Genomic DNA, 25,785 nt, shown 5'->3' with positions numbered 1-25,785 from the left:
TAAGATCGAGTCTTAATTACTAAAAAATGTCTCCCCCTTTTCAGGAAGTAGTAATAACGGCTATACAATAAAAATCAGCTGAAGATTTTTTTTCTAAAGTCAAAAATTAAGGCTCAATCCATACTAAATATACTGACGATTGTCCTCAATCCTATTTCAATCTAGTATTCTTCTTATCCGAGAAAAAGTTACTGAAACGTGATTGAATCGAAACTACTAATATAAAATGTCCTCATTGTATAGTATAGACCGTACTTAAAGTAACTCCTCGTTTACTAACGATCAATGTATATTCCTTTCTTTTTTATCACATTGATATCCTGGAGAAAATAGACACGATTTTACCAAAAAGTTTATAAGTCATATTCCATTTATATGGAAATAGCCACTAATTATGTTTTTCTTATGATTCCAGGCTCGAAAATTATTAAGGATACAAAGACGAGGGGCGACGCTAGCCCTAACTAGTTTAGCGACATACTTCGGTGAAGAGTTGCCAGAGAAACTGCCCAAACTGTGGGAGTTTATTACTGAACCACTCGAAAAGGTTATGACCGATAGTGGTGAGTACATATTGTTTATGTCAATGAATATACTATTTGACCAACTAAAGAAAAAGTACCCAGCAGGCGTAACTGTACTGTACGTTACTACTGTATTATAATGTTAAACTCATGCTGTTGTTTATGTTGATGTTGTTGATAGAGAAGTATAGTTTAATTTGAACATTATTCATTGAAGTTACAGTTGTAGTATTTACGTATAAGTAGATCTGCTAATCTATATATGTATTATGTTGCTATTTCCAGAGCTAGAAGCACAGGAGAGTTCAGCGGCGGAGGAAATAATCAGCCGCCTGCAAGTGCTAGAGTGCGTGTGCGGGTCGCTGTCGCTGGGCCTGCGCGCGCGCATCTCGCAGGGCGCCGTGGCGATGGCGCGGCTGGCGCGGGCGCAGTACACGGCGCTGCGACACATGGCGGCGCGCGCGCTCGCCGCGCTCTGTCGCGCGCACTACGCCGGCGCCATGCAGGCACTCATACACGAGGTACTACTCCTGCACCTACCACTAATACATACATGTAAAAAGAATCTTTTTGCGACCAGTCTGTGTGCATGAACACCTGACATTTTGTTCACCAATAGATGGTGTGATTCTAGATCACCAATAGATGGTGATACCAAACGAGCGAAATCGTAGACGGAAAGCTAGCAAAATACACACATACCTCTGCAAATCCTAAATACACTGCAACAACCGAAAAGATCTGCATTAGAGGCACTAAAATAATCTAAAAATAACGTAAGCGTAATATATGGTTACTAACCAAACCATGTATTAATTACAGGTTATCCCAGCACTGAGCGACGTACGCAGTGACTACGTACGGTGCGGTGCGGCGGAAACATTGGCTCGAGTCGTGGACGCGCTGCAATTGCAGATTGTACCGTACATCGTGCTACTAGTCGTACCTTTGTTAGGTAAGTTGACGCGTTATTAACTTATATTACTTTAAAAAACAAGTCCTTTTGTCTCTGAAGGTATGAAAGGTACACTGAACAAACCTATTACTGTATAAAGGCACATACTTTGTATTTATTAGTCATTTTGAGAAAATATTCCTATGAATCCCCTAAGAAAATATTTATATTGAATTCTTGTTACTGGACAGTTCCTTCCGCGAAATCTACCAATAAGTCACATCAACTTTATTTAAACGACATATTATTAAAACATGATTATAAAAAACTCATCATTAAAATACTAAACTCTCTTACAGGTCGCATGAGTGATCACTGCGAGGCAGTGCGCATAATGTCGACGCGTTGCTTCGCGTCCCTGATCCAGTTGATGCCGCTGGACGGCGCCGTGTCGGAGCCGCCCGACCTGACGCCGGACCTCAAGGCGCGGCGCCGCCACGACAAACAGTTCCTCGAGCAACTCTTCAACCCCAAGTCCATTAAAGATTACAAGATACCTGTCCCTGTGTCCGCTGAATTGAGATCGTATCAACAAGTAAGTAAATCAACTATATTTTAGCTTCTAAAGCAGCCCAATTTTGTATTTATAGCTGATTCCTAATTTTGATTATAAAAATAAGTTTCGTTAACATTGAATACCTATTATGAGACAGCAGAAACACTTTTCTTGTCGATTGAGAATTGAAACTAAAATGCCTCTTCTAAAGTTCAGCATTTATTAGTTATTGACGCCAAGATTTTTCTTAAAATCGTGACTAGACTCATGAATTTTTTGATGATAAAAGCCTCCATCAAATATAGCTACAGAATATTTGTCAAAAGTTTTTACATAATTATTAATAATGTTTGTTATTGTCAGGCGGGCGTGAACTGGCTCCGGTTCCTGTACTCGTACAAGCTGCACGGCGTGCTGTGCGACGACATGGGGCTGGGCAAGACGCTGCAGTCCATCGTGGTGGTGGCCTCCTCGCACTGGGAGCGCGCCGCGCACCGACTGCCGCCGCTGCCCTCGCTCGTCGTCTGCCCGCCTACACTCACCGGTCCGTATAACACTTATTCATATTACTTATAGCTACTTCCGCGCGGTTTCACCCGCTCTGCTCAGCTCCTATTGGTCATAGCGTGATGTTTTATAGCCTTTCTCGACAAATGCACTATCTTAACACAAAAAGAATTATTCAATTCGGACTAGTAGTCCCGGAGATTAGCGCGTTCAAACAAATAAACAAACAAACAATCAAACAAACAAACTCTTCAGCTTTATAATATTATTAGTATAGATAAATACATTTACTTAACTTTGTACGTGTTGAAACGAAACATAACGAGATCATTTCCATTTTTAAGATTCTTGATTACATCTTTAAATAATAAAAAGCTTATGTTATATAGTACAAGGAAAGCTAGTGTATTTAGGAATCCACATGTTTATAAAGAAACTAATCGTATGAAGTATAATCTATATATAATACTAACCCTATATTTACTAAGACACTGCATGATACTATTTATTTCCAACAATTCGCTATAATAACAACAAATAAAAATTCCAGGTCACTGGGTGTTCGAAGTGAACAAGTTCATACCGTCAAAGTTCCTGAAGCCTCTCCAATACGTGGGCATTCCTTACGAACGCGAGCGGCTACGGCATCACGTCAAACATTATAACTTCATCGTCGCCTCGTATGACATCGTGAGGAAAGACATCGACTTCTTCAGTAGTATCAAGTGGAATTACTGCATTCTGGACGAAGGACACGTCATCAAGAATGGAAAGACTAAAGTATTCAAAGCAATCAAACAAATCGTCGCCAACCACAGGTTGATTCTGTCGGGTACTCCTATACAGGTCATTATGATATTGTTTTTTAAGTTTAAGTAAATTGTATAATGAATAAAGCTCATAAATATTACATACATACATAATCTCACGTCTGTCTCCCATGAGGGTAGGCAACTGCTACGTATGTTACATACCTCTTGCTTCGTGAACAGTTATCAGTCTTTTCATGAATGTAAATAACATCATTTTGCAAGATTAAAAAATGTAGTAGTATGCATAAGTCAACTCTGAAGTACAGCCATCTTTTATTAAATCCATGAGATATTTAAATTTTATTTCATAGTTTACATATTTTTGTCTATTTTTAAGCCATAACAATATTTATTCGTTTCCAGAACAACGTGTTGGAGCTATGGTCGTTATTCGACTTCTTAATGCCTGGCTTGCTGGGCACAGAGCGGCAGTTTACTGCGCGTTACTCGCGTCCCATCCTCGCTGCGAGAGACGCTAAGGCAACACCGCATCAGTTGCAGGCCGGGGCGCTAGCCTGTGAGGCTTTGCATCGACAGGTAAACGTTATCCCATATTGTTATTGTTATTTGTTTTATATTATTTATTGCTTGATATAGGATGAGACTAGACAAAAATATTAAAGAATAGCTATGGCACTAAAGCATCGACTGCAACTAAGACTTACTTTATAAGTTTTCGTTATAATCCTGCTTTACAAGCATAAATGTCGGGACCTCTTGCTTTCAGTAATTTTAAGCTTAACGTGACCCTGTACCATTCAGCAGAAGTCATTAATCGTTTTAACACTTAATTCAATTCTTCTCGAATACCGACTTTAAACATTATACAATACATAAACCCCCTCTCATAAGCTTGTATTAAAGCTAAAATAAGCTTTATTGTAACTTTCATGAGACATACTAAATTAATTATTATGTTATCAGCTTACTCACGTAATTGTTTGTCGAGTTCCTCGTCATAACGTAGAGTAATAATCATAACGTAGATAAGTAATTAACTAAATAAGCTTGTTTGTAAAGTTTTCCATAGTCACATTTCTTTAATCGTCGCTATCCTTGTTCCCAGGTACTACCATTCCTACTGCGTCGTGTGAAGGAGGACGTGCTGAAGGAGCTACCTCCGAAGATCACTCAGGACTACTACTGCGAACTTAGTCCGCTACAGCGACGACTCTACGAGGACCTGTCCAAGGAACACATGCCGCAAGGCATTACCTCGCATCATACACACGTGTTCCAGGTGGGCCTTGCTATTTGATAAATAGTCAATGTCTTTACAAGCGTTTTATTTGTACAATTTTCGAGGAAACCAGGCGTTGGCAAGAATGGATCGGCTTGACCGGACTGATACGGCGCCTCGTAGAAAACCGGAGTGAAACTAATTTAACACAAAAAGGCTGTCGCAAGTATTACTTATCTAGTGTTGCCCATGGTGTAATGGTGTCCATGGGCGCCGATTGCGATTCCATCATGAGAATCGATTTCTCTTTGCTATCTTAACACATTCTGAAATCATCCAGTTTACTTAAATAATGTGTTGTTTTAGAATGTTTTCTCATGATTCGGTATTTTCCCCGTAGGCGCTACACTACCTACAGAATGTATGCAACCACCCGAAGCTAGTGCTGACGGCGGAGCACCCGGAGGCGCGCGCCATCGCGGCCCGCCTGCAGGACCATCACTCCTCGCTCGACGATATACACCACGCCGCCAAACTGCCCGCGCTCAAGTATGTATTACTATTACTACACATTTATATTTCTTGGGAAAACTAGCCAGCCAATTAGAGAGGCTAGAAATAATCTCATTATTATAATATCAACCTCAACAAGGTTATTGCTGAATATGGTCAGTCTTCCAATAACTTTCAGATTGGCCGATAGGACCTGCATCCAAATGTTATTAATGTAAAATAATCTTTTTTGAAAAATAATAAACACAGCTAGACCTGAAAATGTAGCTGTAATATCGACATGAAATCACTTACTTTAGAAATAAATATCTCAAACTTTACACATATTTACAATTAATACTCATCTTTGTTTCCCCAGACAATTACTCTTGGACTGCGGTATCGGCACCCCGGCGTCTGACGTGGAGCCCGAGGCCGTCGTATCCCAGCATCGTGCGCTCGTGTTCTGTCAGCTGAAGAAGATGTTGGACATCGTGGAGCAAGACCTACTGAAGCGCCACCTGCCGGCCGTCACCTACCTGCGCCTGGACGGCAGCGTGCCTCCCCACCAGAGGCACGCCATAGTCACACGGTTCAACAACGATGTTTCCATTGATCTGCTGTTACTCACTACTGCGGTAAGTACTCATGGGCTCGTTTTAAAATGTCGTGACGCAAAAAAACGTCATACGTTTTATTAACTGAATGGCAGTGGTGCGGCATTGTGAAATGTAACACGAAGTTTTCTCCAGTTATGTTATAAGTACCGTGATGTAATAGGGGCGAGTCTATCATCAAACCCTTTTTCTATTCATTTGGTACTAGAATTCTAATAACTTTTTAATAATTATAATATAAATAATGGAACTTACCTATGTTTGTAGGTTGGTGGTCTTGGTTTAAATCTCACTGGCGCTGACACGGTGATCTTCGTGGAGCACGACTGGAACCCTATGAAGGACTTGCAAGCCATGGACCGAGCGCACCGCATCGGTCAGAAGAAGGTCGTCAATGTATACCGTCTCATCACTAGAGATACACTCGAAGAAAAGATTATGGGGTATGTACACTATAAACCTTGGGTTTTAATTACGTATTATAAGCATTAACCAGAAAGTTTAATAATCTACTTCTTTGATAGCTAACTAATCCAATCAAACATCTTCCACAGATTACAAAAATTCAAACTGCTAACTGCGAATACAGTGATCAGTAGTGAGAACGCAGCAATGGAAACGATGGGCACGGACCAGCTTCTGGACCTGTTCAACCTGTCGAGCAGTAACTGCACGCCGCAGCAGACGTCGCAGCAGTCGGCGGCGGGACCGTCCGGCATGAAGTCGGTACTCGAGACTCTGCCCGACCTCTGGGACGACAAGCAGTACGAGGAGGAATATGACATGACCAACTTTATAAAGGGACTCAACAAAATGAGCACTTAGTTAAAAAGCTGGTTCTCAATAAGATCAGACCTTTTTGTGACGATATATTGGATGTAGTAAGTTGAAGTTTATTACGCACGGGTATTTATTCCCGACTTGCTCGGTGTTAGTCCTTTGTTGGCCTGAACAAAATGCCTGGAGCAGTTGTTTTTCCTGACGATTTTCCAATATTTTCTTTTATAAGAACCTTCTCTTGACTATAACAAATCAAACGAAAAAATAATCAATGAAATTGACTGGTTCAGCCGAAATTGCGATTCAATTTTTAATATACCGATCTAAAATTGGATCGCCCATCTCCAATTTTAAGAAACAAGATGATTTTCTACTCAAGCGACTGCATGCAGTGTGTCGAAATCGTTAAACTTATACGATTAACAAATAATGTGATGAGATGATGATGACATACAAAATGCAACTAAAAGGTTGTTGAAAATGTCTCTAAATATTTACTGTTGAAGTTCATTGAGTAACTTCACATATTGATAGAATAAAAAAATAGGATAAAATAAAATTGTTGATGTAGGTGACCATGTACAAATTGTACAATATAGGTGAGGAAGCACTGGTAATATCTATGTATTATTTCAAAAATTCTTAATTTTAAACTCACTTTCAAACCAGTGCGTCCACATTCCTAGTTATGGACCTTCCTTCAAAGAGTTTAAAGTTATTTGGAACTCAGTTCTTTGGAGGTCGGTTGCTATGTTTGAAGAGGCTGACCCATTCTAGTAGATGTAATGTAGATGTAGACACAGACAGCTTTAGCAAGTTGCCTTACTTCACGGATCTTGTATTTCTTAGTGTGTCGTTCTTAGATTGTAAATTCATCTTACATTAGCTGTTTCTTGCACACAGTAACATTTTGACATACTTTCTAAAGCTTCATTTTACAATTGCAACAGTTAGCAATGAGCTTGGAGATGCTTGAAAGAGTATTGTTAACTTAGTAAATGATTTTAATACATACAGATTCCATTTACCCATTTACCTTTCTGAACTTTCGTCAATTATATAACATGCTTATAATTAAATTTAAGACACTTTCGTATTATAAATACAATTTATATTAAGGTACAGCTTCCTTCATTGTTATAAACGAATCGTGAAATATTCAACATTATATGATAAGTGTATGAATAATTTACATGTAATGCAAAAACTACTATAGTAAAACCAACTACATTAGTGTTAACTATCTTCATAACTTTCCTGAAGTTCAAAATATTGATTTGTAAGAATTTGTTTCACCACATCGTCTAGTTGTTTAGGTAATAAATATAATATATAGCTACTGTAACATTAGGTGAGCAAACCAAATTGTTTTAGGTATAAAATTATTGTAATTGTTACACTGACCATGCTTATTGTTATTATTAACGTATTTATTTACTCATTACTTACGTAAACATTGAGTAGTGTGGTTCTGTAAGCTATTTTCAAATGCAAGGTTCCTTGTGTAAGAAATTACCTCAATGACTTGATTTTTCTCTACGATTGATTAGTTAATTTATTTTAGTAGCGTTATAAGGAACAGTCATGCTGCTTTAGTCATTTTTGTAGTTTTAGTTGAGGCGCAATGTCACGTTTTATTGTCTAGTTTATTTAAATGATTTTGTTTGCTGTTTTGTACCTGCTCAATATGAAACAACAGTAATGAAAATGTGTTTGTTTGGCTGGTTTTAAATTGCATTTTCAGTGATTTGAATAAATGTTTGCTGACATATAATTAAGAAATGTAATGTGTGACAAAGATATTGACATGGTGTGTAACTGTGTATTTTTCCATGTGGAAAAATATAATAATTGTTTGTGTATATTATATATTTCATTTTCTATGTCAAATTTAATGTGTCGACGTAAATAACGTACCTAAATGTTGTGTGGTAATCGCACGTACGTCCAGTCTTTTTGGTATAGTTAAACTGTTTGTCTACTTGTCTGGATAAAAATAAAGCGTTTTTTAATAATTCTTGTATCATTTAAATCCTAATTATTTTGTAAGATTATTTTCCCCCAGGATGGTTATTGTTTTATTATTCAAAGTCATTTCAAAATGCGTCCTTTGTGTTACAGATTTTTTCTTTTGATCACATAATTTAACCTTGTATATTGATTAAAATTTTATTATAAAGGAAAATTAGGCCCTCTTTACACTACTTTTATTGGACCACAGGGTCAAATTAGCAGAAAGCAAGTAAAATTGCACAGACATAGTTTCCCATATCTGGAAGAATTAGTTATAACGTCACGCCTTTAATCCCCGAATGGGCCTACCCCTTACCCAGAGGTGCACATTATGGCCCATGATGCCAATGTACACCCACATTTCACAATTTATGTTGTAAATCCCATTTAATAGGTGGTGAGCTTATGCCATACACCGGGCACATTTCCAGACTCCATGCTACAACTGAGAAAAATTTTCAAAAACCGAAAAAAGCCTAGCAATACTTCGCCCGACCCGGGAATCGAACCCGAGACCCCTTGCCCGGCAGTCGCACTTGCAACCAGTCGGCCAACGAGGCCTTTGTTGATATTATCTTGTTGTGAGTTAGAGCATTTAGCACTTAGCAGTACTATGTATTAATTATTCCTTGTTTGAAATAAGTTTTTAAAGAACATTTTAGTAATATTGTTATCAAGTTAAAAAAAACAAAGAAGCTCAGATTTATTAACTAAAAAATTATAGAGCTGTTTTTCTTTGTTCTTCTTTAAGTTTGAAAAACAGCAAACTAATAATTATAAACAAAAGAAATATGATGTTTCTTTTGTTGAAAACGAAATGATGTTTATACTGTTCAATGATGAAATTAAACTAATAAATGTATTTTTTTTTTCAATTTTAATTTGTTTAGTTACAAAACAAACGACTGGAAACTCAAATACAGCGTGGTTTTAATAAGGGCGCGCCTGCCTGAGGCGGGATTTGGTTGTGGTTTTGCAACTTTCCTTTGCAAATTTTATTTGGTAAAAAAGTTAAGTGAATTAATAAGTAATAATAGTAATAAAATATCCGTCATTTTTCTGCACTTACAATATATTCGATTATAAATCCCCGATTAGATTATTCTTTATGGTATTTCAGCTTGCGTAGATAGAAACGTGACGTTGATAGTTCAGCAACAAGCCACGAGAGCGCGCCAAAGTGCATCAACACCATGGCGAAAGCGACGTCAAGCGTGTGAATATTTTTTTGTTTTCTACGTGATAATGTTGTTAACCGCTTGTTTGTAAGTTGAAAGACTCGAAATAAAGTAACTTAAAGTGTCTTCGTATTGTCTAGTGCCAACACTGAACATTAAAAGTTAGAAGTTTTGTGTGTGAAGTTGTAACGAACTCTCGGATCACTTTGGAGTTCAGGTGTCAACGAGGTAAGAAACTGATGCTTATTTCATTATTACGACTTCTAAAATTATCACTTCTGATGCCAACTCCGGTTATTAGGTCTGAGCAAGTTACGATTAGCTCCAAGTAGTAAATTCGGTACAATATCAAGTACGCACAGGTAGGTAATAGTTATAAATAATTCACTGTAAGGTTAGGATCTTGTCTTAGGTTGTATTGAAGACATTTGTACGAGTTTTGTTATTGTAACTGGAATGGCACATGAATTTGGTTATTCCGTGGCGCTGTGGCAGTTACAAAAAGTTTTTGTTTACAAAGTTGTGAAGTACCTACCTAGTGACCTAATATTTTTTCATGTGTTAGGTTCGTATAGTACGTGAGATACAACTCTATTTATATAAACATGCATCATTTTGATGAGATATGTCTGACAGTATTGTTTAGTTTGTAAGTTTTTCTCAACATTTCCATGTTAATTGTACTGAAATAAAAGTTTAAATTGATGTTTTAATACACTTTAAACTATGCAAAGAAACTTCATTGTGATCAGTCAAGTGGTTTGTACTTGTCAAAAAGTTTTCATAGTATTTACAGGGTGTTGTTAAGATTTTTTCTTATCTTATTTTTTTATGGTTCAAAATTCATGTATTATGTAATACAAAATAATAGACAATATTATTATAATGTTACTCAAACAGCCGCAATTCAAGGTTAGTTATTTATAAAACTTTACTCTAACTTCTATGTAGGTAAAATAAATGCTTATAACAGTTGTATGTGGTAAAAAAATATATTATCAAATTAGTGGGACTGATTCAATTACATGCCTAATTTTGTTTATGTATTGTATTTTATATTCTCATGATTTTAAACGTAGTCTGTCTAGTGAAAACTAATCATAAATACATTTATGATAATCTGCGTATCCCAAGTCTTCCAAATTCTAATTAATGCAAACCTACAATTCTACAAAGTTCATCAAATAGTTGAAAATAATTCCTTAATTAAGTTTCCCGTTTCTACGTCTTCCGATGTGGCTAACATTTAGTGAGCTCAAATACTTATCTTATTCATAAACATTTGGTCATACTTCAGTTATCATTCATTCACTAATTTCATTATTATCACATCGATATTTCTCAGTAAACTTACTATGATGCCAAATAAATAGAACTTACGTTAAACTATGATCCTACTCTTTAAATAGGGTCGGGTCAAATTCTATGATAAAAATAACTAAATACTATTTGTTCTGTTATATCATAAATAATTTACTAAAATAACAGTTAATATACTGAGATAAGCTCTACCAGTTTCGAGTCACATAGGGACTCTTCCTCATCGGCGACATCGCGCAGAGTAGTATTCATAATATCGAAATGACGTATACTGTACGATATTTGATCCCAATTCATTCAAAAAGTAAAAAAAACCTGCCACTTCTCTTTGAACATACTGTTTTATTTCCGCTAGTTAAACAACAGAGTTCGTTTATCCACACGCGCCCCGTCATATCGCACTTTGTAAACACGAACGTAAAACAGAAAACAAAAAAAAAATAAAGCAGAATGTGTCATCAATACGTCTCCTCTTTTTAAAAAAGCAGGTTTGCAACAATCAATTCCCTTTGTGCACGACATCAATGGAAGCGGTTACTGTGTACCTATCCTTTGATCTCGCCGCCCTCTGAAGATGCGACAGTGCGCTAATACCGCCGTCCCGCGGAACAACGGCGCAACCGCCGCTTTGATGCTCTCCTGCACGAAAAATACGATATTATAATTTTAGTCGATTTTATCTCCCCTTAATTTGACTCGACTAAAAATAATCTCATCGAGTATCACATTTTGTTTTTATTTACCTATACGGACGTGTTTGGGACGCGTCGCGTGCGTTTGTTTTTGATTCGTAATTACTTGTTCTGCCCAGTTTTAATTAACTACATGAGAGACTGGACACATCTTTACAGGTGGACCTGTGTCCATTCAGTTCTTCTTGACATGCTAAGAAACAGGTACAGGAAGGGTGTATTTTTTCCTGGCAGGAAGATCTTTGTAACTTCTTTGTGTAAAAAAAAAAACACTTCGATAATTATTTGGTACACCTACCTAATAATCCCCAATGTCTTTGATCACAATCATTATTATTATTTGACTAAACATGATGTAAAAGTCTTGTACATCAAAGAATGAAAGAAATAGTTTGTTACACGTGTTTCTACAAAAACGAATATAGCATTACCATTGACGTTAGTGTCTAACATAGTATTTTTAATTTAATTATTTAGTTCACAAATCGACGGACGTTATCTCATCTTGCGAACTTTTGTCACTGTTTTGCTCAACGATCTCTTTGTAAGTTAAAGGATTTCTCCGAAATAAACTAATCTGGCGCGAGCTGTAAAAGGGAAGTACATTAAATAGGAGTTCACAAGAAAATAAATAATGTAAGGAAGATTCTTTTGAAAAAGAAAAATCTGAAATGTTCAGTTAATTCTGCATGAGTACGGCAATAGAAGGCAGTTGCGACCTTTTAGTAATTGGCTGAATCGAGACAGATCGCTAAAGGGGACGATTCATAGCTTTGTCGCAGAAGTGAGACTTACTGTCCTTTACTGACTCGCCAACGAGAAGTAGTGGACTCAAAGTGAGTAGGAAGTATTTAAAGGTTTTTTTGGTTGTCAGAGCTTTTGATAGCGGACTTTCTAGTATTTGTTCGTTATTTAAAGACTGCGCCGTATTTAAACTTTGGCTTATTACTTTTGAGCTACCTACCAGTACCTACTTTAGTGGTAGCTGCGTTTGAAATATCTGATTCCGTGCATTTAAAAATGTGTACTATTTTTGTCATTAAAGAACTGAAGAACTATTTTCAGTTCAATGAGAAATGCATTCATGCTCACAACAGATGAAAGAAACAGCTCAGATCAAAAAATCTCAACTGCGTCGAGCTCTTATAAAAACGAAAATATTTCAATCTTGAATTTATAACAGAAAGTTCTCGCAATTGGTGTACAATCCCATGATTTCATCCAATCTTTTAACATAAAAGTTAGGAAGAACTTAAGAAGTCTGCATGCGGGCCACCCGATCTGATCCACCAAGTTTCCAACTTTTTCGGATAGCTAAGATAAATACAGTAGCGGAATCGTGATTTGAAAGGATGCTGAACTCCACACTGTGAGCTAAATTGGAATTGCTTACTTTAATAATATTTCAAAGTAAAATAGATGTCGTACGTTTAGCAAATCTTTTAGAAAAGGAAAGTTTTAAATCTTTTTCCTAGTAAAAACCGAATGAGAAAATGCCTGAATGTTAGTCCGTATCAAATGAAATACCTGCAGCAGCGCAATATAAATTAGGAGTGAAACAGCTCTATGCAGATCCCTCATACGTAATATTCATCTCGCTATGCACACGTAATGTCAAATCGAATAGTCGCGCTATCTCGTCCACTTTGTGCGTCGCCGTGACTGGCGCCCAACCGGGGACTGCACGCAAATTGGCGGCGAACAATTAATGGCCACCTGGCTCCGTTGCTAATCGACCGATAGAATTAAATGAACGGACTGCACTAATTGCCCGGTAAGACAAAGGGGCAAACACTCGCCTTTGAGCTGCCGATGTCTAGTGTCACTTGAGGCGTAGACCGCTGCGTCGACAGACGGCCCTCTGCACGCTTGTGTACTGTTGATATTGAACTGAGACGCTCGTTGGATGCGTTTGTACTACATGTATGTGTGTATGGGTTCAATAATAGGAGCACTGGACAGAAGACGTAACTAGAAACAGGAGTGTTGTTGTTTGTAGACACTTGAAAGACAATACCTCCAAGGCTTAAAACCTTATGTCAGACAGATATTGCAGTTAAATATTTACTTTGATATTCACTTTCCTAAAATGACAATACTATAATTTATTATGGTGGTAGATCAAGGTTAATTTGACGATGAACAAAAAAGTAAACAAAACCAAGCTTATGCAAAGAAAAAGCTGAGTTGAAACGTCGAAGTTACACGCGTCTACGAACATAGAATACCAATAGCATTTTTCAAAGGCTAAATGCACAGACAACAATTTACTTTAGAAATACCTTATTGTTGAACAATGTGCAGTATGCAGGAGTTGGAGGCAATCGACGCTCAGTGGCCGATGGTTCCGTCTGTCGGTCGTCTTGGGCTGTACACGCCAATTACACAGCATTAGTGCGAGGACGATCGTATCTGCCGTGCAGCAGTGCCCAATAAGGAGCGACGTGCCGGCCATGCCATTGTTGCACTTAACTGACAATTAAAAATAACTGTCTCTTATTGGCAGAGGTTGTGCACTGAGTGACTTGGACGATATATTAAATTTTACTTTTTAACAGTTAACTACTGTGTGATAACTACCGAACGGCAATATAATAAAGTGCAGAAATAAAAAACTCTCAAAGTCATAAAGTACACTCATTCAATGAAAAATGCATCTGAATGCAGATATTTCATTAGTTAAAATATACTAAATGCTAAACAAATATGCGCCAAAGACTATTTGCTTAATGAACATCAGGTTTTAATTAAATACCTTTGACCGATATTCTAAAGTTCTCTCTTTGACTTTGTTTTATGTAAATATGTAAATAAGGAACATATAAAGCTTTGACGTTTGTGGAGCTCAACATACAGATGAACATTTCATCTTAGTGATAACTTTTATGACTATTTGCAGTCCTCTCCTTTGCTACGAAATGCTTTTTAATTACGTTGAAGAGATTATATTTTATACTTTATACAATTTTGTTACGGTTTGGTGATCGTAACTATTTCAACAAAGTTGTTACTTCTTTACGATCTCGGACCAGTAAATATAAAAATAATTGTTGGTTTGAAATAATTCATGCCCTCGTACTTTTTGCTACTCGGAAGTAACTTATCGGAATTAATTTTGCGAAACACCTGCAAGCTGATTGCCAATAATACGTACGTATTTAAAATGTAAATTATAAATATAAACTGTTTTTATGTAGCAGTGGTGTAAGCTCTTTGTTACTTGATAGTGGTGGTGTGTGTGTCAGACGGAGCGACACGACACGACAGTTACACAACGCCTCATTAACCGAATCAGCTTTGACAAATAACGTTTCCCAATTAGCTGCAATGGACGATCAAAGTCAAAAGTTTCGTCCTTTGAACATTCCTTTGTTAATCTAATTGAATTAATGGATCGGGTTTACAGATCAAATAATTTAAGTGCCGGTAGTAATCAAGGAATTAAAAAACTTATGATCTTTCGCCAACGTCCAGCAAAATATGTCTGGTTTTCTGCATTTTGTCAGTAGTTATATTTTATCTTCAAGATGTTCTTGCTCATCGCCTTTGAGGGGATTACGACGAGAAATAAGTCAGGTTTTCTCTATCAGATAGAGTTTATCTCATTGCTACACAGGGTTCTTTGAGTCCGGGAGTTGATAAATTAACAGTATTCCATCAATTTTTTATCCAAACGTGTTTACAGAAATGTGTATTATTAGAAATAATATTTTGCGTTTGTATGCTAAGCTTACAGCAGAAGTTGCAAAAAAACGAGGCAACTTGTTTGATGTTATCAGATTCAGTAACGTTCACAGTTGGTTGAAAAGTAAAGGAGGTGCAGTAAGTCCGTGTATGACACGGTGGCAGTGGAATCAGTGCGCTTAGCGCGGGGCCGCGGGCGTGGAGTGGCTCGTTATCGCACTCTCGCCGTGCATGGCCCGCCGACACCCGCCGACACCCGCCGAGCGACGCCGTAACGATACCCTGGAGTGCCGGTCACCGCACCAACGTACTTACTCGCACCTCAACTAGACACTTTTCGACACCTCTGACAGAAATAGAATCGTGGAATGCAAACGTACGCGGAAATTTCTTTATTGCCCGCTTGGGCGCTACCAGAATGAGGAGTATTTGGGGAAAGTATTGTTTGTGTTACCCCATGGTATATATAATTAATATAAGTATATATAATTAATTATTTAACTAAATCGAGGCATTCTATAAATGCGTTTTGGCTCCTTTGATTTCGTAGTTCACTAGAAGATAGTAATAGAACTAAGATAAAAGACACATAATGTAGATAAATACTACCCAAATGAAATTGGATGATAAAACGGAATTGCCAAATGTAACACATTAGATACACATCGCTTACTAAAGCTTGATCTTCTCGTAAGAACAAGCGTGTAAAGAAGACGTTAGTAATAAACAAGATCAATCAAACGTAGCGAACTTGTACTACATTAATAATTTGGCAGAAATATTTGGTGTGACGCAACGTTTCGCCTTTGATAGAAACTCGGATATATTAATGAGAGCTTCAGAGATGTCACAAAGCTCGTGGAAAGGAAGATAAATCGACACTTCACACGTTCAGAAGTTTGAAGTTCACAAGTTGGCATTGATGCGAGGCACGCCGCGCGCCGCCATCCGCGCACCGCGAGCTACGAGCGACGCGAACGTATCAATGAGTTTGAGATGTACGCAGCAACACACTGGATAACATCATAAGACATATTTTATTTTGCTTTGATCTGTGTTATGTGTGATAAAACCCAAATGATGACTCCAATGAGATTAAACACAAACTGGATTGTTGGATCAATTTATTCTCTGGTCTTTTATCTTTACATCTTGTTCTTTACTTGTGCCATTTTATGTAGTCAATGGCAGAACTGAACGTATCATTTCTGATGAATGATCTACACATTTCATTCATGTTCAAGAGAATTTGCGGATCATGAATGAGCAAAGGATTTTTTCAGTATTTTTCGGTATTATACAACATGTGAGCGTTGTTACGATGTATTGAAATATTGATGGCTTTCAAGAGTTCTATTGATGATAACCGAGCTACACCCACAGGCTAAGGATCTAAAAATAAAGATGCTTCTTAACCCTTATATTGATTTGAGATTATCATTCGGAGCCAATTTGCCCGGGATTTTTATGAATTTTATCATGTTCAAGTAATAACAATATTGTAAAGCTTTTTATAAAAGTGCTACATTTATCCTGTTTGTAGAAAATTTCCGTTACAAGATATTTAAAAAACATATTTATGTGACAAGTTAGTCGCAGGAAGTGTTCTAAAAACAGGAGTGAGACGAATCTATGGTTTGATTAATTGATAACAGTAGCTCAGACGTCGCACTCCGGTGTTAGTAGCTCGCGGTGTGTTGTCGGTAGTACGCATCCACAGACGAGCCGCAGTAGGACAACGTACAGATTTCATTTAATTTTCTAACTTTTAAGAATATTTGTGAGAATAAAAAATGTTTAACATGGATTTGGATATATCGCCAGTAAATTTTATTTATTACAAATTATTTTGTGTTTTTTTTTGTAATTCTGGCACATAGTTGTGTCAATTAATACCTACAGTTTTTTTTTTTATTTTGCCTCTACCAGGTGGTGAGTTGTTAGGCCTTTTTGACTTAATCAACTTAGCTGTCAAAGTAAGAAAATCAACAGCGTCAATCAATCGCGTTTAGTCTTTGGTCTCATGCAGACATAAAACCACTTTAATACCAAAAAATATAAGTTCGTGGTCCATACACTAGATTAACCAATAAAATAAGCAATTGTTATTCACTTATTAAATTAACGTCATACGTTACATGATACAATGTACGATTGTATAATTTTTCGCAAGAAGTAACCACTATCTACACAGAAAACGGGTACACGTACAAAGCTTTCAGCTTTCCGTTACCTCACGACCTCACAAGGCATGAATGATACATAAAATCTCTTTTGTTACGATACATTTGCTTAATTAAAACACAAAGTTATAAAAGCAAATTAATTTACTGTAGATGATCTGACTTGCGGTTCGTAGCTCTCGTGAAAGTCGTGGGGCGGGGAGGGTGTGGGAGTGTCGGCTCGGTCAAAGGGCCCTTTGATGTTTGCCGCCGGCTTAATGCACCGCCCGCGGCCCCCGCGCCGCTCATCATTAGCAATTTCCCTGTAATTTATTATCTTTACCGCTATTTATTTGTACAATTTCATGGGTGCATGACGTTTCGCACCTCCGGCCTGACGTGATCCCGTGACCGCTGCGCTTCCCACAAATTATATTGACTCATCACACAATGGGGTGGAACGTTTCTCTTTCCTTATGGGATCCTTTTTTTGCTGAAGATTTTCAGTTTCTTCTTTTAAAGGTGTGATTTTTTTTATTGTTTTTTTAATGATGTGCTAGCATCAAATAAACCACATTAGCACAAATAAAATGAAACACCCCATTTTGATTTACCCACATCTAAAATATCTTCATCAGACTTCTTCCATGTCTTCGTGAGAGAGTAACCAGACGAGGTATATCAAAAGTGAGTATTTTATTTGCTTACTTTCGGGAAATAACGAACCGCAAAAAATTAACGAATCCTAGACGAAGTCAAAGTCAGGAATGTTGGGCGGAAAATTCAAAATAACATGCCAAAAATTATTTCACTACTAGGGCTGTCAAAAATTTTCTTAATAGATTTCCTCACCAGGTTTTTGATGCGTAGTTTCCCAATTAATACTTCAAACGATAAAAGGAAAAGTCAAGGAGAAATGTAAAATATTTTTAGAGCTTTGATTTAATTTTTGCTCTTTGACGCACCAGACTTCACTAGTGTTTACTTATGTAGGAGATTTTTATCTTGAAAGTTTTTATTTAAACCGTGATTGAGTGTCTATTCACTACCTCTTCTAAGTAAACATACGTTTGCTTAGTTAAAACTTGCATTCTTCTAACCCTAACCCAGCCCTGTGGGTAACATATGTGAGTGCCAAAAAATGTACCACGGCACGTGCCTCTGTCGGCACTTGCGGGTTAGAGCGCGGACTCATTAGCGACTCGCGACACACCGTCTGAGCGACCTCCCGCGACATCGCGACACAAACGTTCACGCTTTTTGTCCCTGTTCTAATAATACTATCATTAAATGCAGATTAGTTGATAACTAAGCCTTTATTTTATGTCAAGTGGGTAAATTTTACAAGGTTTTCCATAAAATTTTCTTTACACAACAAACGTATTTGTTTCCTTTATTTAGAGGTCTTTTAACTTGAATCTTAAAAAATATATAATTAATTGGTCCTAGATAATTTATGGGATATAAATTTGGCCTACCTTAAAGAAGTCATCAATTTCCCAGCTTCCTTTATGTATGTATGTCCACTGAAATCACCGTTTTTGTTCGCTCATGCATGTAACAATTTTCCGTGTATTTCGAATTGCATCAATATTGTAAGTGTGCCGTGATACAGAAATGTAACAGAACGTTTCGCAAAACCGCCGTGCATTATTGCTATGCATTGGCGACTGTGCAAGTGTACCGTGCTTTTACGCGCACATTATTTCCGAGCCGGTTGACACTCGCAAAATATATGTCACTATTTACGTCCAGTGTTAATGTAATTAACAAAACGTGAAATCAATCAAAGCTGGTGTAAGGCGGCGACTCGCGCGAGATCAAAGCGGAGACACAAAGGCGCCGCGGTACGGTCGGCAGCGCGGCCCGCTGGCCACTCCACGTAGGGCTGCCGATACTTTATTTTCAATATTCTTATAACTAAAATTTCGCAATACGTTATGTTAATCATTAAACATGGTTACATTATCATTTATCATATTAGTTCACGTAGTGCTTGCTTGGTAGAATTACTTGAGAAGAATTAGATAAAGATAAGAGAGAACAGCAGATTTGTGTCTAATCATATTGGAAGTCTTGATGGCAACTTTTTCCATCAGATGTTTTTTCTTAACGTGGTTACTTGATTGCCGCATCTTTATAAAATGATCTAGGAGTATTCAACTACATTGCAGGATTTTCTACGGTCAAGTTCATAAATATGTAGTTGCGATTACTATTTATATATTGCCATAGTGAGTTCAAAGTTGTTCCTAGTTCCGAACAAAAAACTTAGTGTTGTGGCGTCCCTAGTTCCCCGCATTCTGCTGACCTTCCCCGCTATGCGATTGCACGTGCCAACTAATCAACATGTGCTCAAGAACTCGTGTGGGACCGGTGAGCTCCTTTTTCTCTTAGCTTTTGTCTTTGATAACATTTTTAATACATTTAACTAGCTAGTTTCCATCCCTTTGACATACGTTGAGTAATATTACCAGTCGTGATATTAACTTTGCAAGCGAATTTTATATAAAAGCATATTTTATTTTATAATAGTTTTCAGAACCAACCCTCACCTCCTGTGTGTGGCCTCTGTTCGCTGAAATTATTCGCGAATTTGTCGTTCAGGACTAATGGCTTTTACATGAAAACGATTCAAAATTCCAATTTCGGCACCTCTACATATAAATATTCAATGAAAGCTCTAAACTATTCAAAATAAACGGTTGTGTATTCTAAAAATAGACTCCGTACCGAGCTCTGTAACTGTTTCGAAAACGTAATTATAAAAACCTAATTAAATAACATATCAAAGCTGAACCAAACCAATAAGCAGTCCATAAACCGCAAGCAAAGTAAAATATACAGATATGAGAACAGAAATGAGTTTATGACACAAACGAGGTTCGTCACCGCACCGCAATCTGTGGCCTCGTCAAAGGCTTGTAGACGTAGATCACGATTGTCGACAGATGTTTGCAGAGCGGGGGCGGCCGGGGCAAAGCGACCGCTCAGACGAGACTTATGATATTTGAGTTAGGCGAGCCGAGGAGTCGCCGCACTCACAGAACTGAGACTACACGGTCTACATGTCATCTCGATACAATCATATCACCGACTGCCACTGTTAAATGATGATTTATGTTATGTATAGGTATTCAATTTGCATTTGGTAATTAAAAGCATTTAAGGGTCAATCAGAACTTCGGGAGAGGATTTGGACTGGAATGACGTAAAAGAAATTTGCATCCAGAAAAGTTTGTATTTAATGGATTGCTTTTTTTATCATCAATTCATTAGCGATTTTGATCATCATAGTAATAGTTGGTTGAGATCAGAAGGACCTGTCCTTCATTTGAATTTCACAAAAACAGTCCTAGCTGATGTATGAGCTTTAATAAAAATTTGGTGTTTACCCAAGCATGTGAATGAGTGACACTGCTCTCGTCTCGACTCAATTAAATGAATTTTCAATGAATTACAGAAACTCTTCAATTACGAGCAGTTAAAATGAATGATAACCGCATGTCAGGTGGCAAATCAACACAATTCAGTCTCCAAGATTATGAATTCCTAGAAATAAATATTAACTGCCTTCATGTTCTGTTTGTTGGAGTAATAGCGAGACATGACTTAATGATTCTCAGAAATTATTCTGTTCTATCAGTGACGTGAATGCTATTAAAATGTACACCATCTTTATTTGCATAGATAATGCCGAATGCTGAGAGCATATGTGTGTTACACTTTTGTAGACAGTTTGTGTTTTTGTGTGCGCTGATTAATCTGTGTTTACTGTAAGTATACGAAACAATAACATTATAAAGATTTAGATAAGGATCTGGTAATACATATAAAGGGTTGAGTGTACGCGTCGTCGCTCAAAGCTCGCCACAATATTTATCGGCGGCGCTGTATCAATGCGGCACAAAGCGACGCCGGAAGCCCACCTCGCCGCGTCGCGACAACACGACACCCGCCTCGAATATACGCGACAGCGGATTGCAAACAAATACATTCCGATACGCGTTCATTTCTCTTTTAAACGTTTCATTGTAAAAAGAAAATTAAAATCGAAAGGGGTGAGTCCTGTGATAGAGTTCTGTGCATCAGTTTATTGTACACGTATGTTAAGGGAATGCACTTGGGAAACATTGATCTGTAAGTTGCAATTGACTTTCAATTATCATATTTCAGAATTATTAAAACAATACCTTTAAATGTTTCATAATTTTTCAGGTGTAGTTATCGTTGGTAGTAGTCAGTAACCGCTGGAGCGCGCGACTTGGCGCGGCCGTTATCTGGCCCATTGTTGACTGCCTCTATCACTGGATTCCTTTTCACACAGAGCCTTTGACGCCGCTCTTTGTTTGCCACAAGATCAGAATGAGACGCCGAAGTTTGAACCGATGCGTAACATCCATTCGGTGTCTATACTTTTGATTCTCCTAGTTTTTCTACACTTTTACTTTTATTTTAATATTTCCCGTTTCATGAGAATACTGGAAGATGGTTTTCTTTTATAGTCTGGTTTCTTTGACGTTAGGGTTTTCTTTTTCCGCGAATATCTAGATTCTATAAAAGACATGATAAAGTATAATTCAATCAGAACGGATTTGTTTTCGTGGTGTCCGTAAAATCTATTTTACAAACAAACGCGATTTAACAACATGGCTGTTTCCCGTTGACAATGCAATTTTAGTTAATTCGATAGTTGCGCCCGCGATGTGGCGCAGGACGGGCGCCGACCGCGCGAGGTGCCTTCCCCGCTCTCCCGTCGAATATTAAACTAATTATGAACAAACCGACCAAGCCACAACACAAATTAAGCGTTTCACTCCATTAGCCCAACGAAATATATAATACCTACTACGCAGGTCTAAAAGTTTTAAATTACTGGTTCCACACTAAAGAAAGATGACCTGTAATTTTGTGTTGACCGATAAGAAACGTTTACATGTTTATTAAGTTTCGGTGAAATACATACAAATAAAACAATAAGCAACGCCAAACTTCCGAAATAATATTGATTTAAACATAATATTTTTAAAGTGTTTCTTTCTCGTTATCAGCATTTTATTGTTATTTAAAAATAAACGCATCCCATATTGTTTACGACCCTAAAACTCTTGTCAAATCGTATGCCGTGTGAAATTACACTCGAATGTTGACGATTTTTAAATTGTTTGTCAAACTTGAGCTTTCGGAATGGGATTTTAAAAGGAATCCTCCCTCCCTCAACCCCTTCCTATAAGGAGATTTTAATAAAAAAATGATGAAAGCCGAGGTCGGGGCGTCACGGGTGGAGGGCACTCGACGGCTCAATACAGGCGATAGGTATCAAAGGAGGCCGATTTAATACGAAGGAATGATTTAATTACAAAGTCGCAACACGATCCGCTCTCTACTCGACGACACGACACGCACACCGACACGCTCTTCTTAAGATCCTTGTATATGTCTTGGTAGTTTGCAGATATAAGATCATTTAAAAAGTAGAATTGATAAACGTAATGTCACTTCCCCGAAGCAGTTGATGTAGGTCGAAGTGGAAAATTCAGTTATTGCTAATTATGTTGCATAGTTACATGTACCTACGCTTTACACTATCGATTAAACGTGAATGAAGTTATTTATGAGACATTTTAATTCGAATAGTATTGATATGAATTTAATTAATAGTATTTCTGTTATCTTGTGATAATCACATAGAAACGTATGTACCAGGTATGATGTGTTATTGCAATTCTCTTTTAGCTCCACAATCCGCCTTACATCGTCGTCATCTTAAGTTTATTTCATCTTGAATTATTTTGTGCAAAGACGCTAAAAGTTTCGTGTACAAACAAAGTGTACATGTACCTTAAAAGAAAAAGCCTGAAGTTCAAAGGGAGATATAAATGAGAATGTTCACTCCTTTATGTAAGGACCTGCTGAATTTTTTATAGATGCCTCCGCCGTTTGGTGTGTAGAGTGCCTAATGAGTTGTCTTTGACGACTTAAAAACTTTGTACGTCGAAACACATTTTGTCTTTGGTCCCATACACGGATAAAATGCAACATTTTATTCCGAGCACAGTACCAGAGCTGTATGTGAATAAAACATCATTTAATGAGACACATTCTAATAATGATCTCACAAAGACATTTCTATACTAATGCAAAACAAAAACTAGGATTAATAAATGCTGGATTACGCTTTGTCTTTATTTCAAACCAATTGTCTGGATTAAAAGGATTCCACTACTCTAGTAACACCGATATTCTCGCTTAGGGTTGTTGTTCTATCCTTGGGTTAGATTTAATAAATCTTCGCTTAGGTAATTTCGTGCAAAAACATACTTTATTTAAAAAATTTAACAAAACTTGCTTCAGACTTGATTCGGCATCAGTCGTACGTAAGTCGAACCATTAATAAAATATAGAGTTCCGTCATACATTAGTGTTAATTAAAACAAATACATACAATACAAATGAGGTTTTATCGATACTAATTCAGCGAATCATGTCTACATGTGAAAATTACCGTCAAAATATCTTATTAATTACACGTTTATGATTATAATCCAATTAAGCTCACAAAATTATGGCAACCCTGAATCAGTTGTTCAAAGTCGGCGTGCTTCAAAGGGGAATTTATTATTTAAAGTGAAAGTTATTGAGTTTCGCTAAGGTTAAGTGAGCCTTTTGACTCGCCCCGTCTATGGAATGGAAGTGGTATGAGGAAATGGTGTCGGCTTCCTCTTTGCATGCTTTTTAATGTCTCAGACTTATCACTAGAAGTATTCATTTAATTAGTTATGCTTTGGTGCATATCTCTACTCTTATCTCAATCCGATTTAATGTTATTGTTATTGGTTGTATGTCTAGTGGTCAATGGCAGAGCGCGACATGACACGGCTGATTTCACCAGTAGTCGGTCATTCAAGTGGGATCGCCGGCGAGACGGAGCCGCTGGTGGCCCCAAGCCCATTTTTAAATAATCCATGCTCAAACAACTGTCTGTCACAAGAAAATGACAGGGCAGCAGCACACAGGGCTTTGTAGCAACTGAATACGTTACAAACTTAATGAATACTTGTTGTCTTTGATCTATTTCTTTTCAAGTCCCTTTCTTATAATTTCATAAAGGAAAAATGTTTTAACGGAAACTATCGTTTCCACTGAACCGTGAGTTTAACGAATTAATTTAACACACGATTTTATTTGTTTCAACTTAATATATTGCATGAAATCAATACCAAACGTAATTAGTTTTCTTGGACACATCGTAATTGCCCATTATGTAACGTATCAAATCATCTGAAACCGTTAGCCCATCTGTTTTTAGTTGTAAACGTATGATAGAAGGTTCTGTATCCCCCTGTTGATTACGCCCACCTGGCGTAAGACAAAGTTGGATTAGTTTCAGCTCATCATACCTGCCAGTTCAACACTCGAGCCGGTCTTCAATAACTTTGATAATATCCACTGGAGAAGTGTCACTGTACAAACATAATAAGCCCTTTGACAAGCTCTTTGAGTAATCGAAATATGGTGATTATGGAAACGCAATTATTTTCGGCAAATTAATTTCAGTCTATTGGTGCAACGAAATTTATTAACAGTTTACGCAGCTTATACTTATAAAGAAATTAATGAGAAATTAAGGAATTATTATATACAAGTGCTTCTTAATACAGGTACTTACACACTTCCCAGAACTGATTTCACATTATGAAACCTAATGTAATTGTGGAGAAAAATTCTAGCGAAAAGAAAATTGTCTTAGATTGAGTTGTAGACGTCTTGCCAAAAAATACGAAGTGGGATATCTTGAAGCACTTGAAATCACGGGATGAACACAACAATGCAATTTAGGCGTGGATGTCTACCGGCCCGCTTGCTGCATTATGTAGATTGTAGGCGAGCGAGCCGAGCCGTCTCGCCTCCGAGCCGAGCCACAAACCGAATTTATCACATTGAGCATTGCCTATTCAATCCCCCAACATCTGCCTGATGGATAGAAAAATGTACTGACGGGATTAAAGAATTGTGGAACTGTATTTATTTTATGGTGAACGCTTTTCAATTGGCTCGTTTTTGAGGATGGTGTGGTAATATTGGAATTTACCATTCAGATATTTATACGTGTTGCTTTCCTGGCCCTAGAACTAAATGGTACATACATATTTTTCTTATTAAAATATTTACACTATAATAACACTATTTTTAGAAGCGGTTTTCTATAAATATATTCTATAAATCCGTTGATATGGTGTTTTACCAGCACAAGATACATGGTTTTTGAAACAATGCTTTATTAGCGTTGTCAACAACTACATAATGTTCTTTTTAATCTAGATTCGAAGTCGTAATAAAAAGGCATATCCAAAGCCAACGTGGTTCGCATCG

General features: G+C 37.3%; 2 protein-coding genes across 8 annotated transcripts in view; both read left to right on the top strand.

Moving 5' to 3' along the window:
* LOC118263995 (TATA-binding protein-associated factor 172) overlaps positions 1-8,378 on the top strand; it is a 62,609-nt gene extending 54,231 nt beyond the window's left edge. Inside the window, exons 23-34 of the mRNA XM_050704821.1 lie at positions 416-563; positions 810-1,045; positions 1,347-1,479; positions 1,779-2,014; positions 2,339-2,519; positions 3,033-3,328; positions 3,658-3,831; positions 4,361-4,534; positions 4,875-5,023; positions 5,346-5,604; positions 5,851-6,026; positions 6,138-8,378. Of these exons, the coding sequence (XP_050560778.1) occupies positions 416-563; positions 810-1,045; positions 1,347-1,479; positions 1,779-2,014; positions 2,339-2,519; positions 3,033-3,328; positions 3,658-3,831; positions 4,361-4,534; positions 4,875-5,023; positions 5,346-5,604; positions 5,851-6,026; positions 6,138-6,408 (2,433 nt within the window). The 3' untranslated portion in view covers positions 6,409-8,378. The remainder of the gene's footprint in view (positions 1-415; positions 564-809; positions 1,046-1,346; positions 1,480-1,778; positions 2,015-2,338; positions 2,520-3,032; positions 3,329-3,657; positions 3,832-4,360; positions 4,535-4,874; positions 5,024-5,345; positions 5,605-5,850; positions 6,027-6,137) is intronic.
* Positions 8,379-9,540: 1,162 nt separating this feature from the next.
* LOC118264093 (axin) overlaps positions 9,541-25,785 on the top strand; it is a 61,242-nt gene continuing 44,997 nt past the window's right edge. For 6 of the 7 annotated variants that reach the window (XM_050704646.1, XM_050704645.1, XM_050704648.1 and 3 more), the window contains exon 1: positions 9,541-9,782. The gene's annotated coding sequence lies outside the window, so the exon portion shown is untranslated. The remainder of the gene's footprint in view (positions 9,783-25,785) is intronic. The other variant, XM_050704647.1, reaches the window with a different exon arrangement.

Source organism: Spodoptera frugiperda, chromosome 26 (genome assembly GCF_023101765.2).
Source record: "Spodoptera frugiperda isolate SF20-4 chromosome 26, AGI-APGP_CSIRO_Sfru_2.0, whole genome shotgun sequence".
Taxonomy (NCBI): Eukaryota; Metazoa; Arthropoda; class Insecta; order Lepidoptera; family Noctuidae; genus Spodoptera; species Spodoptera frugiperda.
Note: the sequence above shows the minus strand (reverse complement) of the source record. Positions and strands in the feature narration are given on the sequence as shown.